General features: G+C 72.4%; 3 protein-coding genes across 4 annotated transcripts in view; 1 reads left to right on the top strand and 2 right to left on the bottom strand.

Moving 5' to 3' along the window:
• The window catches only part of COPE (COPI coat complex subunit epsilon), a 54950-nt gene extending 44341 nt beyond the window's left edge, over positions 1–10609 (bottom strand). Inside the window, exons 1-10 of one of the 2 annotated variants that reach the window (XM_060182392.1) lie at positions 10440–10607; positions 9449–9511; positions 9245–9345; positions 9007–9159; positions 8868–8921; positions 8521–8602; positions 8264–8419; positions 8051–8119; positions 7856–7930; positions 7569–7641 (exon numbers count right to left, since the gene is read on the bottom strand). In XM_060182392.1, the coding sequence (XP_060038375.1) occupies positions 7594–7641; positions 7856–7930; positions 8051–8119; positions 8264–8419; positions 8521–8602; positions 8868–8921; positions 9007–9159; positions 9245–9345; positions 9449–9511; positions 10440–10565 (927 nt within the window). In that variant the 5' untranslated portion in view covers positions 10566–10607 and the 3' untranslated portion in view covers positions 7569–7593. Of the gene's footprint in view, positions 1–7568; positions 7642–7855; positions 7931–8050; positions 8120–8263; positions 8420–8520; positions 8603–8867; positions 8922–9006; positions 9160–9244; positions 9346–9448; positions 9512–10439 lie in introns of both variants that reach the window. The other variant, XM_060182394.1, reaches the window with a different exon arrangement.
• On the bottom strand, positions 437–6786 carry CERS1 (ceramide synthase 1). The gene is made up of 7 exons (XM_060181420.1): positions 6490–6786; positions 5018–5150; positions 3370–3585; positions 2735–2813; positions 2362–2520; positions 1338–1560; positions 437–1232 (listed from the first exon to the last, which is right to left on the bottom strand). The coding sequence occupies exons 1-7, from the start codon at positions 6784–6786 to the stop codon at positions 1122–1124; spliced, it is 1218 nt and encodes a 405-aa protein (XP_060037403.1). The 3' UTR covers positions 437–1121.
• Positions 10610–10884: 275 nt separating the features above from the next.
• Positions 10885–14393, top strand: DDX49 (DEAD-box helicase 49). The gene is made up of 13 exons (XM_007533197.2): positions 10885–11042; positions 11587–11710; positions 11794–11879; positions 12094–12215; positions 12284–12471; positions 12547–12687; positions 12831–12906; positions 12992–13068; positions 13167–13264; positions 13338–13412; positions 13657–13745; positions 13823–13894; positions 14228–14393. Exons 1-13 carry the CDS (start codon positions 10928–10930, stop codon positions 14372–14374), a joined length of 1410 nt encoding a protein of 469 aa, XP_007533259.1. The 5' UTR covers positions 10885–10927; the 3' UTR covers positions 14375–14393.
• Positions 14394–14428: the final 35 nt, after the last annotated feature.

The following is a 14428-nucleotide window of genomic DNA, read 5'->3' as shown; positions in this document are numbered from 1 at the left end:
GAGAGCCCAGATGCCACGCAGGAGCTGCCAAGGCACCAGAGTAGCTCGAGCTGTGCTGTGTGTGGAGGAGGCTCAGCTTTGGGGGTGACTGCCCCTCCCAGGGCTCCCCCAGAAGGCCAGTTGCAGGCTGGGAGTCGCCTTCGGATCGGGGACAGGTGTTGTGGATGGCGGGGAGCTGCCACAGTTGAGTGTTGGGGCATCTTGGGAGTCGCGGGGAGGAGGGAGGTGGGGGCACAGGTGGCCCGCACTGAGCTCGGCACCCCTGTAATGACACGTCTGGGGGGCCCTGTGGCTGACGCCATGCCCTGCTCCCCCTCCCCCCTCATCAGAACTAACAGCTTTGGAGAGAGCTTTATTTGCAGGAGTCACACCCAGAGCTTCCCCCACGTGTGCGGGGAGGAGGAGGAGGCAGAGGCCAGGCCCGCACCGAGGACCCAGCCCCAGGCTTAGGTGTTTGTGTGTTTACTTGGCCGCCAGGGTTACTGCTGGGGCCTCGTGCCTGTGCCTGTGCAGACCTCTGATTATTATTTTCCCGCCTAGGTAGAGGGGGAGAGGCAGAGAGCAGAGGCCCCGGCGCCTGGCTCTGGGCCCCTGAGGTCTCCTGTGACCGGGGCTCACACTCGGGACGTGTGTGCTCCTCTGTTACAGATCAGACAAAGGGAAGCCCCAGTGCTTTCTGCGGTCCTCCCATGTGGTGACGGGACTCGAACCCAGGGCCTCTCGGGCCAAGGGGCCTGGAGCTGTGGCCGCTGCTCTTCCCTGGCTCTTCTGGTCGCCCAGTGCCCAGCTGGAGGCGCTGACCTTCCAGCCACCAGTGCCGGGGGGGGGGGGAGGCAGAGTTGAATGGGGCGTCCTGGGTGTGCGGGCACAGAAAGCAGCCCCTGCACCCCAGATCCGCATGTCCTGCGGCCAGGGCCTGGGCACTCCTGGTCTTTATTCCGCCCAGCTCCCCCGGAGTGACCCCGAGGGCTTCCCGGGGGCGGCCTGCAGGGCCGGGTCTGGAATGTTGCGGGGGCCAGCGCCCCTCGGGCAGCCGCACAAGGTTCTCGGGACTCCTGTCCGGGGTGGGGGCGGCCTGGCCTCCAGTGTCCGTCCCTCCGTCCCGTCCGAGTGCTGCTGGGTCACTGGGCTTTGCCGGCCTTGGGGCTCGGGGGCTCCGCCTCGAACTCACGCAGGTCCTTGAGCTCCCGCATCTGGCCCGTCAGCATCTTGGCGGCAAAGGCCAGGATGTACTGCGGGGACGGGGGACGGGGACGGGCACGGCGTCAGGGGTCAGGGGTCGGGCGGGATGGGGCAGGGACCAGGGACGGGACAACGGGACAGACTCGGGGCCTCACCAGGAACCAGTAGAGGTTCACGAGGCCCAGCAGCAGCAGCAGCAGCAGCAGCAGCAGCAGCAGCAGCAGCAGCAGCAGCAGCAGCAGCAGCAGCAGCAGCAGCAGCAGCAGCAGCAGCGCGTTGAAGAAGAAGCAGAACGGGATGTCGGGCACGGCGCGCAGGCTGCAGTGCAGGGAGGCGGACAGCGCCTTGAGCGGGAACCAGTACGGCCGGAACAGGAACCTGCGGGCGGGCGGCACACAGGCCCTGCTCCGACACCCTGCCGCACCCGACCCCTGACCCTGCAGCCCAGCCTAGGACCCCCAACCAGAGAGCGTGCACACCTCGCCTGTCTCTGCTCAGCCTCAGCCCACCCGCGACCGCTCACACTTGTGACCTCGCCCGCTAGCCCGAGTGGAAGCGGGGCGACACCCACTGCATGAGGCCCCGCCCACCAGCTGACGCCCCCTCCCACCGGGAGTGCGTTGTCCTGAGCCCCTCGGGCCCCGCCCACCAGCGGGCGCTGCTGAAGCTCGCGCCGCCCAGCAGCCCCTCGGGCCCCGCCCACCAGCTGGCGCCGAAGCTCGCGCAGCCCAGACTGGCCAGCAGCCCCGAGGCCCCGCCCACCCGCGGGCGCCGAAGCTCGCGAGGCCCAGGTTGGCCAGCAGCCCCGAGGCCCCGCCCACCCGCGGGCGCCGAAGCTCGCGAGGCCCAGGTTGGCCAGCAGCTCAGAGGCCCCGCCCACCCGAGGCCCCGCCCACCCGCGGGCGCCGAAGCTCGCGCAGCCCGACTGGCCAGCAGCCCCGAGGCCCCGCCCACCCGAGGCCCCGCCCACCCGCGGGCGCCGAAGCTCGCGCAGCCCAGGTTGGCCAGCAGCTCAGAGGCCCCGCCCACCCGAGGCCCCGCCCACCCGCGGGCGCCGAAGCTCGCGCAGCCCACACTGGCCAGCAGCCCCGAGGCCCCGCCCACCCGCGGGCGCCGAAGCTCGCGAGGCCCAGGTTGGCCAGCAGCTCAGAGGCCCCGCCCACCCGAGGCCTCGCCCACCCGCGGGCGCCGAAGCTCGCGCAGCCCAGGTTGGCCAGCAGCTCGTGCACGCGCCGCGCGCGCCCGCGGCCCTTCAGGTAGATGTTGAGCTTCGTGAACTCCAGCAGCACGTCGGCGGCGGCGTGCAGGGACAGCACGAGGAGGTCGACGTTACGGTACCTGCGGGGTCGGAGGGCAGCGGGTCGGAGGTCAGGTCCCAGCGGACTGGGCTTCCAGAACCCCGTAGAAGCACGCGGGGCCGCTCAGGCGCAGGCGGCTCGGACCCGGACCCGGGGCGGCTCCCAGGCTTCCTGCCCCGCCCACCGGCGCGCCGCCGTCGGTCCGTCTGCTTACTGTCTCTGGGCTAGCGACAGACAGACAGACAGACAGACACCTGCAGGCCTGCTGCTCTGCCCTGGGCGCTTCCCCCTGCAGGTGGGGACGGGGCTCGAACCCGGGTCCTTGCGCTGTAACTGCACGCTCACCCGGTCCAGAGAGCCCAGGGCTGACGGGTGCCGGGGGCTAAGGTATTATTACTGTCGTCGTCATTTCCCCAGGGCCTGCTCAGCCCTGGCTGATGGGGTGCCGGGGATAAGCTATTATTATTGCTGTCGTCGTCATTATTATTTCCCCAGGGCCGGCTCAGCCCTGGCTGACGGTGGTGCAGGGGTGTGTGTGTTAAGCTGTTATTATTATTGTCCTCGTTATTATTTCCCCAGGGCCTGTCGTCGTTATTTTCCCAGGGCCTGCTCTGCCCTGACAGTGGTGCAGGGGTGTGTGTGTGTGTGAAGCGATTATTATTATTGTCGTCGTTGTTATTTCCCCAGGGCCTGCTCTGCCCTGGCTGACGGTGGTGCCGGGGTTAAGCGATTATTATTATTGTCGTCGTTGTTGTTTCCCCAGGGCCGGCTCTGCCCTGGCTGACGGTGGTGCCGGGGGTTGAACCCGGGGCCCCGCGGCTCGGGCGGAGAGTCTCGGTGCAGAGCGCGCGCTGCCCCCCCCCCCCCCCCGCTGTCGGTCCGTCCGTGCGTCCGTGCGTCAGTGCGTCGGCGGCCGCGGCTCCCCGAAAGGCGTCGGAGGCCACGAGCAGCAGCAGCAGCAGCAGCGCGAGCGAGCACGTGGTGCGCCGGGGGACCGGCAGTCGCGCGCCAGGCGTCCGTGTAGAGCGGCCACACCGGGCGCAGAGCCGCCCTGCAGCAGGGAGGCGCCGGATGTCGCGGGGCGCGGCCCTGCCGGACGAGCAGCCTGCGGGGCGGGACCGCGCGGCACGGGACAGCCCCTCCCCTCCCCTCCCCTCCCCTTCTTTTATTTCACCCGCCGGAAAGGACTGAGGAGCTGCGGGCCGGGCCGCGGCGGGTTAAGCGGTGCAAAGCGCAAGGACCGGTCTGATCTGCAGGCGTCTGTCTGTCTCTCCCCCTCTGTCTTCCCCTCCTCTCTCCATGTCTCTCTGTCCTGTCCAACAACATCAGTAACAACAATAATAGTAACTACAACAATAAAAGAAATTGAGAGAGGGAGGGGAGAGCGACAGAGAGACAGACAGACACCTGCAGCCCTGCTTCAGCTGCCTCACCGCTCGTGAAGTATCCACCCCTGCAGGTGGGGACCGGGGGGCTCGAACCCGGGTCCTTGTGCCTGTTGCCGCGTGAGCCCGCGGCCGGCCCCCACAGAGTCTTTCGTCATGAAACGCGGGGTGTCCGGCAGGGGCCCGGCGGGGCTCCTCCCCCTGGGGCAGGGCCGGGCGGGGCGGGGCGGGGCGGGGCCGGGTGGGGCGGGGCCGGGCGGGGCTCCTCCCCCTGGGGCAGGGCCGGGCGGGGCGGGGCGGGGCGGGGCCGGGTGGGGCGGGGCCGGGCGGGGCTCCTCCCCCTGGGGCAGGGCGGGGCCAGGCGGGGCCGGGTGGGGCGGGGCGGGGTGGGGTGGGGCGGGGCCGGGCCGGGCGGGGCTCCTCCCCCTGGGGCAGGGCGGGGCCAGGCGGGGCCGGGTGGGGCAGGGCGGGGCCAGGCGGGGCGGGGCCGGGCTCCTCCCCTGGGGCGGGGCAGGGGCGGGGCCGGAGGCTCAGAGCAGCCGCCTTGCCCGCCCTCTCTGGCCCCGGCCTCTCTGGGATTCAGGGCCCACGCGCACCGACTGGGAATCCAGCCCCCTGTGGCCGTCCTGTCCGTTTCCTTTCTCTTGCCGACTGTCACCGTATGTATAGGAGAGCGAGAACCTGAGGGAGGCCGCTGGAGAGCGAGACAGACAGAGGGACCCCGCAGCCCTGCTCCACCGCTCGTGAGGCTTCCCCGCAGGTGGGGACTGGGGGCTCGAACCCCGATCTTTGTGTGCTCCGTACTATGAGCGCCTAACCCGGCGCGCCACGGCCAGGCCCCCGTTTTCTTTAAGTCAGGAGGTGGCGTCATGCCTGAGCCACCAAGGCTGGGCCCGAGGCCCCAGGTTCGACCCCTGGGTGGAGCCTGGGCAGCGCAGCCCCCACCCCAGCAGCTCAGCTGAACCCCGCCGGAGGGGAGGCCCCGCCGGACGGGCAGAGAAAGGCCGGCCCTCTCGCCGCCTCGGGAGCCCGGGGCTCCCCCAAACGGGCAGCACCCCCACCCCGGGCCCCGCGTGCCCCCCGCCCGCCCGGCCCGTCTCCCGTCTCCCCAACCCACCCTCGAGGAGCGGCGGGAGCGGGAGGGGTGCCTACCGTGGAAGGCGGCGGCCGGGTCGTGGAAGAAGGGGTACCCCGCCCCGAAGAGCAGGTAGGCACCGTAGCTCCAGGCCCCCAGGTACACCAGGAACTTCCAGGCGCTCTCGGGGAGCTTGGCCGCGTCCCGGGGCTGCGGGTGGGGACAGGCCGGCCAGGGTTCAGGGTTCAGGGAGGAGACAGAAGCCAGGAACGGGGTCAGGGACAGGAATGGGGGCGGGCGGGCAGGGGGCAGGAATGGGGGTCAGGGGGCAGGAATGGGGGCAGGGGGCAGGAATGGGGGTCAGGGGGCAGGAATGGGGGCAGGGGGCAGGAATGGGGGGCAGGGGGCAGGAATGGGGGCAGGGGACAGGAATGGGGGCAGGGGGCAGGAATGGGGGTCAGGAATGGGGGCAGGGGACAGGAATGGGGGCAGGAGTGGGGGGCAGGGAGCAGGAATGGGGGCAGCGGGCAGGAATGGGGTTCGGGGACAGGAAAGGGGGCGGGGGCTGTGGGGACACAGGCGTGCAGGGCTGCAGGGGGCATGGGGCGAGACCGGGCGCACAGCTCCAGGGTTCAGAGGGAGCCCCCCTTCCCCCACAGACCGGGCGGCCCCAGCTGGGGGTGAGCCAGGGCTAAACTTAGCGCCCACTGACCCCTGCAGGGCGGGGGACCCACGCTGGACTGAGCTGCCCAGGGGCAGCGGGCACCCCCAGAGTCGGCGCCAGGGAGGAGGCCTGGAAGCTGCTGCAGGGGTGACCCAGGCAGAAGCGGGGAGACAAAAGCAGAGCCAGGAGGGGGGACGGGGCGCATCCCAGAGCCCAGGAGACCACCCCGTTGCCATGGGGACTGCCCGGGCAACCAGCGGCCAGGCAGCCTCCATCTGTCAGGGAAGGACAGCCGGGCACTGGGGTGCGGGCACCATGTCACCCCAATTCCCAGCGGACGGGGGGGGGGCAGCCCTGCGGGTGGGGCGGGCCCGAAACATCCCGCTCCGCCTGGGGACAGAAGCCCCTTTGTTCCCGCCCAGAGGACCCCTGCGGGGTCGCCCGCACCCGCCCCTGCACCCAGCCCAGCGGCCTAGGGCGGGACCCAATCTCTCCGGGACGTAGCGGGCGCAGGGCCGGGACCGCAGAGCCCAGAGGGCCGCCGGCGGGATCCCCATCTGCAGAGCCCGGAGGGCGCAGGGGCCTCCGCATCCACCGGGCCGCAGCGGCGCGCGGCCAGGCCCCAAACCCGAGCCCCAGGCTCCGCACCCTACCCTGGCCCGTATCCCCTAATGCGCACTCCCCAAGCCCCTAATCCCGGACCCCACCCATGGGCGCAGCCCTGCACCCTGCGCCCCGCGCACCCTCCCTGCGCCCCACGCACCCCCCTGCGCCCCGCGCACCCTCCCTGCGCCCCGCGCACCTCCCTGCGCCCCGCGCACCCCCTGCGCCCCACGCACCCCATGCACCCTCCCTGCGCCCCCGCACCCCTTGCGCCCCGCGCACCCTCCCTGTGGGGCCGCGCACCCCCTGCGCCCCGCGCACCTCCCTGCGCCCCGCGCCCCCCCTGCGCCCCACACTGACCCGGAAGACCCCCGAGGTGGCGGCGGCGCGCAGCCCCATCCAGCCGAGCGCGCCCAGCAGCAGCAGCCCGAGCTCGCGGGGCGCCAGGTGCGCGTGTCGGGTGAGGCCGGAGCCCCAGCCGCCCCCGCAGTCCCCGCAGCCCCGCCAGGCTGCCAGCGCGCTGTCCCAGCCCCGCGGCACCAGCGTCGCGTAGCCGGGCATGGGCTCCGCCACCTCCATGGCGCCCGGCGCGGCCTGGGCACGGAGCACCCTGCACCGAGCGCCCTGCGCCAGGCGCCCCGCTCCCCCGCACCAGCGGCCGGAGGATCGGCCTGCGCAGGCTCCGCCCAGGAGCGCTGGAGGCGGGGAGGCGGCACCGCATCCCTGCCCTAGCCCGCACCTGCTCTCCGCCCTGCAGGGGCAGCTTCTGGGGACCCCAGCACCTGGGGGTCACAGCCTCCGCGAGAAAGCCCCCTCGCCCTAGGTCAGGGACCCAGCGCCCCTAGCCTGCCCGCTGCCCCGCCGCCACTGCCTGGGCGCCCCCCCAGCCCGGCCCCTTTGTTCCCCGCGTGGGCTGCACCGCGGAGGCCCCCAGCTCCAGGCTGCTCTGGTTTCTCCAGGATCCTTTTCACCTTGGCCGCAGGGCTGGGGAGGGCGCCCGGCTGCCAGCTTCTGGGCTCCCCCCACCCGCAGGCCTGTCCCGGGCTGCCAGTTTCTGGGGTGTCCCCCAGTCCCGTCCTGCCAGGTGGTGCCCTCAGCAGAGCTACCAGTGCACCCCAGGAGAGCTCGCAGCTGCTAATGGCCTGGTGCCCCCTTGCTCGCCACCCCCAGACAACCCCACACCCTGCTCCACACCTCCCGGAAGCTCCCAGTACGCACGCCGGGTTGGCCGCAGTCCCAGGACACCCCCGGCCCCACCACCGAGGGCCCAGGCCTGAGCACCACCTCTCCGCCCAGGTCCCTGCAGAAACCACACACGCCTCGAGGGTCCCTGACACATTTATTCGTGGGGGGGGGGGCACAGCAAGGCGCCGGTCCTCACAGGCCTCAGGCACCGGGTGTGTACTGCAGGGCCAGTCTGTCGAAGTCGTGTTCCTGGGGCGTGGAGGGAGACAGGAGGTGAGGCGCCGGGGCAGGGAGGGGAGACAGGAGGTGAGGCCCTGGGGGTGTGGAGGGAGACAGGAGGTGAGGCCCTGGGGGTGTGGAGGGAGACAGGAGGTGAGGCCCTGGGGGTGTGGAGGGAGACAGGAGGTGAGGCCCCGGGGGCAAGAAGGCCCCAGGGGAGAGCCGGGATCCCCCCACACCCCACCTTGGCCTGGTACTCCTGAATGAAGGGGTGGGAACGGTGAGCGTCCTTCAGCTGGGAGAGGTAGCGGTTTGTCACCTGTGGGGAGACAGCAGATGCGGGGCGTGGGGACAGGAGACCTCCCCAGGGAAGCTCAGGCCATGGGGGCAGGAGCTGGGGAGAGCCTGTGAGCACCCTGGGGGTGCGGGCCCAGCGCACCTCGGGGGGCTTGCCCAGGTGCTGGGACAGCACAACCAGATTGATGAGCGTCTCAGGGTGGCCGCTGTCCTGCAGGAGACGGGACACGCGGTCGGTCAGTCTCCCCCACTAGCACCCCCAGAGCGGCGGGGAGCTCGGCTCCGAGGCGCCCCAGCCTGCCCGGGGTCTGCCCTGCGAGCCCGAGCCCCCGCACCCTTCTGAAGCCGCACGCACCCTGTCGAGTGCCTCCTGCAGGGTGCCCTCGGCGGCCCCCCAGCGGCCCTGGGCCATGTGACAGGCGGCCTGCCCGCTGAGCAGCAGCAGCGTGGGTGCGCACTTGTCGGCCAGCTCCTGGAAGATGTAGTAGGCCTCCTGCAGCTTGTCACCGCCCTGCGGACAGAGAGAACGGGACGGGAGCGGGGCGGCCGGGGTCAGCAGAGCAGGCGCTCCCCCTCCCAGGCAGACCTGGGACCCACACCCGACCCGCTCACCGCAGCCAACCCCACCCAGGCCGTGGCCAGCTGTGTGAGGGTGGCGTCCTCGTCCTGCTCCTGCATCCGCTTCAGCTCCTTCCTGGGGACGGGGCTCCTCATCATGCGGCCTGAACCCACCTGCCCAATGGGGCAGCGGAGGTATGTGGGCAGGACAGGCAGGCCTGGCAGGGGCGGGGCCTGGGCCAGTGGGGGCGGAGCTGGCAGGGGAAGGGGCGGGGCCTGGTCCAGTGGGGGCGGAGCTGGCAGGGGAAGGGGCAGGGCCTGGTCCAGTGGGGGCGGGGCTGACTGGGCCAGGGGCGGAGCCAGCCGGGCATGGGGGTGGGGGTGAGTGTGCAGGGCCTCACCGGGCCAAGTCCAGGCGGTCCAGCTTGAGCAGGATCTGCACGGTCATGGCCAGGCTGCCAAGGAGGGTCGCTCAGCGCCCGGCCCGCCCTCGGGAGCCGGCCTGCACCCCCAGGCTGCCCCGCCCTCCCCGACACCCACCACTCCAGGCTGTCCCCGGGGTGCAGGGCGCGCAGGGCCGCGTCGGGGTTCTGGTGGTGCAGGTAGACGGAGGCGGCCATGAGCAGGAAGGTGCTGTTGCTCACGTCCACGCTGCGGCCCATCTCGCGGTCCAGCTCGGCCACAATGGCGTCCCTGCGGGGGGGGGGGGGGGGGGCGGCAGCTCAGCGCGGGGTCCCGGCCCCCGGCCCGACCCCACGGCGCCGCCCACCCGGCTCACCTGCGGCCCTCGCCGGCCAGGTACTCGGCCAGCATGCGCACAGCCTGCAGCTCCGGCGGCGCCGCCGGCTTGATCTCGTCCAGGACCACGCCGAACTTGCGCTGGGGGGGCACCGTCAGCCGCGCCCGGGCCGCCCACCCCACCCCCACCCCCACCCCCACCCCCACCCCCACGGTCCAGCCGGCCCGGCGGCTGGGGGCTCACCTGCGCCAGGTAGGCCCTGTACAGGAAGACGTCCCGCTCCACGTCCCTCTCGGGGCTGGACAGCTGCGGACACGGCGGGGTGAGTGCGGCGGGGGCTCCCAGGACTCGGTCCCAGCAGGGTCCGGGGGGCGCCCCCAGGTCCGCAACCTGCCGGCGCCCGCTGAGCCCTCCTGCAGAGGGAGTGACGGCAGCGCCGACCGGACGGCCAGCGGACGCAGAGGAAGACAGCCGGGTGGAGGCCAGAGCAGGGACGACGATGGGGGGGTAGTAAATGGATGACGGGTGGGTGGAGGGTGGGTGATGGGTGGAGGGTGACGGATGGAGGATGGAGGGTGACGGATGGAGGATGGAGGGTGACGGATGGAGGGTGGATGGATGGAGGATGAATGGTGGATGGAGGGGGACGGATGGAGGATGGAGGGGGACGGATGGAGGGTGACAGGTGAACGACAGGTGACTGGGCGAGTTTGGGATGGAGGGTGGATGGATGGAGGGTGACGGATGGATGGATGGAGGGTGGATGGTGGGGGACGGATAGATGGAGGATGGAGGGGGACGGATGGAGGGGGACGGATGGAGGGTGGATGGATGGAGAGTGACGGATAGAGGATGGAGGGTGGGTGGTGGGGGACGGATGGAGGGTGACAGGTGAACGACAGGTGACTGGGCGAGTTTGGGGATGGAGGGCACAGGAGAAGTCGGCGTGGGTGGGAGGCGGGTGAGGTGAGGTGAGGGCCGCCCGGAAGGTGGCAGGTGCGGGGTGAAGAGGTGTGCGGACAGACAGCTGTGCGGACAGACAGGAGGCGGGGCGGAGGGGCTGACGGGCAGGCGGGTGTGTGCAGGGGACAGACGGACCGGGGCGGGACAAACGGCAGCCTGGGGCGGGCCGCGGGGTCCCCCCCCCCCGCACCCCAGACGGACCCACGGACCCGCCCGCTGTCCCCGCGGTGACCCCGCCCCCGCGCGCCGGGTCAGAGGTCGCGCCCCCGACCTTCACGCGCTGCGCCTCGTTGATGCACTGCTGGTAGCCGCCGATGTAGAAGGCGTTCTTCACGTCGAACAGCTCGTCCACGTCGCCGGAGCCGCCGGACACCGGGCCGGGAGCCGGGGGCGCCATGTCGCCGCGGCCGCTCTTCCTCTCTCTCCGGAGGGAGGGACACGTCGGCCGGAAGCGGTGCCGCGCGGGGCGCGCCGGGAAGCGGAGCTGCCGCTGCCGAGCCAATCGGAGGACGCGGAGGGAGGGCGCCCCGCAGGGCCCTTCGGGAGTTGTAGTTCGCCTCCGTCTCGCGGGGCCACGGGGTTTCCGGGAATCGGAGGCGGGCGCGGATTGGCGGAGGCGACGGGAGTGGGCGGGGCCCCGCGGGAGGCCCAGCCAATCGCCTCGGAGACGCTCTGGGTCCGCCGTGTGCGCCGGAAGCGCGGCCCCGGGGCCCCGGGGTTAGGGTTGGCGGCGGCGGCGGCGGCGGCGGCGGCTTCGGCATGGCGGGCTTCGCGGAGCTCGGACTGTCGTCGTGGCTCGTGGAGCAGTGTCGCCAGCTGGGCCTGAAGCAGCCCACGCCCGTGCAGCTCGGCTGCGTCCCCGCCATTCTGGAGGGTAAGTGCGGGCGGGCCTGCGTCTCGGGGCGGCCGGCGCCGCCGGGCTCGATGACTGACTCCCGGGCACGCGCCGCGGGGACGAGCGGAGCCGCCCCCGGCCCCCGGCCCTCGCACCACCGGCGGGGCCACGGCAAGGCCCGACGTGGGCTTCCTGAAAGCCCTCCTTGCTGGGGCGCTGCTGTTGGGCGCTCCGCAGTCAGCACAGTCGTCCGCACGAGCACCACACCCCCGTTTCCTTTCCCACCTGACACCAACACCGCCCCTCGAGGCCCTCCGCCACCCTTCTTGGACCGTCTCCTCCCCGTCTTTCCCGTCGGCGCAGGACGCCAACTCCGGTTCGGCTTCTGCGTGTGCTTTCTCTCCCGATCTTGTTTCTCAGCTTCTGCCTGAGAGTGACATCGTCCCGTCTTCATCCTTGCGCTTGGCGCCGGGCCCCGCACCGGAACTAGCCAGGCGCAGGCGGCGCCGCGCTGCGGGCTGTGGGCCCGGTCTCCCTGGCAGCCGCCGCCGGAGGCCGCGTCCTGAGTGACCCCCCCCCCCAGGCCGGGACTGTCTGGGCTGCGCCAAGACGGGCAGCGGCAAGACGGCGGCCTTCGTGCTGCCCATCCTGCAGAAGCTGTCGGAGGACCCTTACGGCGTGTTCTGCCTGGTGCTCACCCCCACCCGGTGAGGCGGCCCGCGGGGCGGGGCGGCGGGGGGAGGCCGTCTCGGGGAGGCCCGCGCGGGCGCTCTGACTCCCGGGTCCGCAGGGAGCTGGCCTACCAGATCGCCGAGCAGTTCCGGGTGCTGGGCAGGCCGCTGGGCCTCAAGGACTGCATCGTGGTGGGCGGCATGGGTGAGTGGGCGGGGCCTGGAGAGGGCGGGGGGCGGGGCTGAGCCCTGGGGGCGGGGCCCGGAGACTGGCACTCGGTGGGCGGGCGAGGGGCGGGGCTGTGCCCTGGGGGCGGGGCCTGGAGACTGGCACCCGGTGGGCCGGTGAGGGGCGGGGCTGTGCCCTGGGGGCGGCCCTGTCTGGCCCCCAGGCAGCCGCTCCCTGTCCTGTCCCGCAGACATGGTGGCGCAGGCCCTGGAGCTCTCGAGGAAGCCGCACGTGGTCATCGCCACCCCGGGGCGCCTGGCCGACCACCTGCGCAGCAGCAGCACCTTCAGCCTGAAGAAGATCCGCTTCCTGGTGTGTGGCGCCGGGTGGGTGCGCGGGGTGGCGCGGTGCGGGGCCTCGCTGACCGCCGGCGCCCCCAGGTGCTGGACGAGGCCGACCGCCTGCTGGAGCAGGGCTGCACCGACTTCACTGCCGACCTGGAGGCCATCCTGGGGGCGGTGCCGGCCCGCCGGCAGACGCTGCTGTTCAGCGCCACACTGACCGACACGCTGCGCGAGCTGCAGGGCCTGGCCACCAACCGGCCCTTCTTCTGGGAGGCGCAGGCGCCGTGAGGAGCGGGCTGCGGGGTCGCTGCGGGGCGTGGCGGGGCTCACCCGGCCCTCACCCGGCCCTCACCCCGCAGGGCGCGCACGGTGGAGCAGCTGGATCAGCGCTACGTGCTGGTGCCCGAGCGCGTCAAGGACGCCTACCTGGTGCACCTGCTGCAGCGCTTCCAGGACGCGCACGAGGACTGGGCCGTGGTGGTCTTCACCAGCACCTGCAAGTCAGCGGGGGCATCGGCGGGGGGGTGGGGCAGCGGAGGAGGCGGGGCCACCGATGGGCGGGGCTTCGGCGGGGGCGGGGCCGAGGATGGGCGGGGCAGCGGCGGGGGCCGGGCGGCGTTTCTCACGGCTCCCTCTCCCGCAGGACCTGCCAGGTGCTGTGCATGATGCTCCGCAAGTTGGGCTTTCCTGCCGTGGCGCTGCACTCCATGATGAAGCAGGTGCCCCTCCCCTCCCGGGTCCCCGCCCCTCCCCAGCCGCCACCCCGCTGCCGGCCCGCAGCTCTGACCCCGCCCCGCCCCGCAGAAGGAGCGCTTTGCGGCCCTGGCCAAGTTCAAGTCCAGCATCTACCGCATCCTCATCGCCACTGACGTGGCCTCCCGGTGAGCGGGGTTGCCGTGAGGGGATGGGGGTCCCCGGGGGGGGGGGTACGCGGCGGGGGGGGGGCTGGGGACAGCGGGACTGGCCTGTCGTCCCCCAGGGGCCTGGACATCCCCACCGTGCAGCTGGTCATCAACCACAACACCCCTGGGCTCCCCAAGATCTACATCCACCGGGTGGGGCGCACGGCCCGAGCAGGTGAGGTCTCCGCCCGCCCCGGCCCCCTCGGTCGCCCCCCGGGGCTCCCCGTCACCCCGCCCTGTGCCCGCAGGCCGCCAGGGCCAGGCCGTCACGCTGGTGACGCAGTACGACATCCACCTGGTGCACGCCATCGAGGAGCAGATCGGTGAGCCCCTGCCCTCTCCCCGCCCCAGCCCTGAGCAGTGAGCACGCCGGGTCTCGGCTCGGTTTATTATCTCGCCGCCTCCAGGCCACCCTGGGGCTGGCACCGCTATGTAGGACAGAGAAATCTGGGCAGAGACGGGGAGACAGAGACTCCTGTGGCATTACATCCTCTGCTGTGGGAGGGGGCCTCGAACCCGGGTCCTTGGCTTGGCGGAGCTGGGTTGAGGCTGAGGCCCCGCCCCCAGGGAAGCGGCTGGAGGACCTCCAGGTGGAGGAGGCCGAGGTGCTGGAGATCCTCACGCAGGTCAACGTGGTGCGCCGCGAGTGTGAGATCGTAAGTGTGGGGGTCGTGCCCGGGACCCTGCCCCCCGCCCCCAAGACCCCCAGACACCTGACTCCCCTGCCCCCTAGAAACTGGAGGCCGCACACTTTGGCGAGAAGAAGGAGGTCAACAAGCGGAAGCAGCTGATCCTGGAAGGGAAAGTGGGTGCCAGGGAGCCTGGGCCGGGTGTGGGGCCCCCAGAGAGCCTGGACCGGGTGGGTGCGGGGGCCCCGGGGAGCCTGGGCCGGGTGGGTGGGTGTGGGTGTGGGGCCCCCAGAGAGCCTGGGCCGGGTGGGTGTGGGGGCCTCGGGGAGCCTGGGCCGGGTGGGTGGGTGTGGGGGCCCCGGGGAGCCTGGGCCGGGTGGGTGGGTGCGGGGGTCCCCGGGGAGCCTGGGCCGGGTGGGTGGGTGCGGGGGTCCCCGGGGAGCCTGGGCCAGGTGGGTGTGGGGGCCTCGGGGAGCCCCAGTGCCCGCAGCCTCTGCCCCACCCCCCAGGACCCCGACCTGGAGGCCAAGCGCAAGGCCGAGCTCGCCAAGATCCGAAGGAAGAACCAGCGCTTCAAGGAGCACGTGCAGCAGACGCTGGGGCACAGGGGCCCCCCCAAACCGCCACCCCGGGCCGAGGGGGAGGGGGAGGCCTAATAAAGGGCTCGCTCCTGCACCCCTGCGTCCCGCCTCTCTCCCCCCAACCCCCCG

Source organism: Erinaceus europaeus, chromosome 23 (assembly GCF_950295315.1).
Source record: "Erinaceus europaeus chromosome 23, mEriEur2.1, whole genome shotgun sequence".
NCBI classification, from domain to species: domain Eukaryota; kingdom Metazoa; phylum Chordata; class Mammalia; order Eulipotyphla; family Erinaceidae; genus Erinaceus; species Erinaceus europaeus.
The sequence above is the reverse complement of the archived record's forward strand: the minus strand, read 5'-3'. Positions and strand labels throughout refer to the sequence as shown.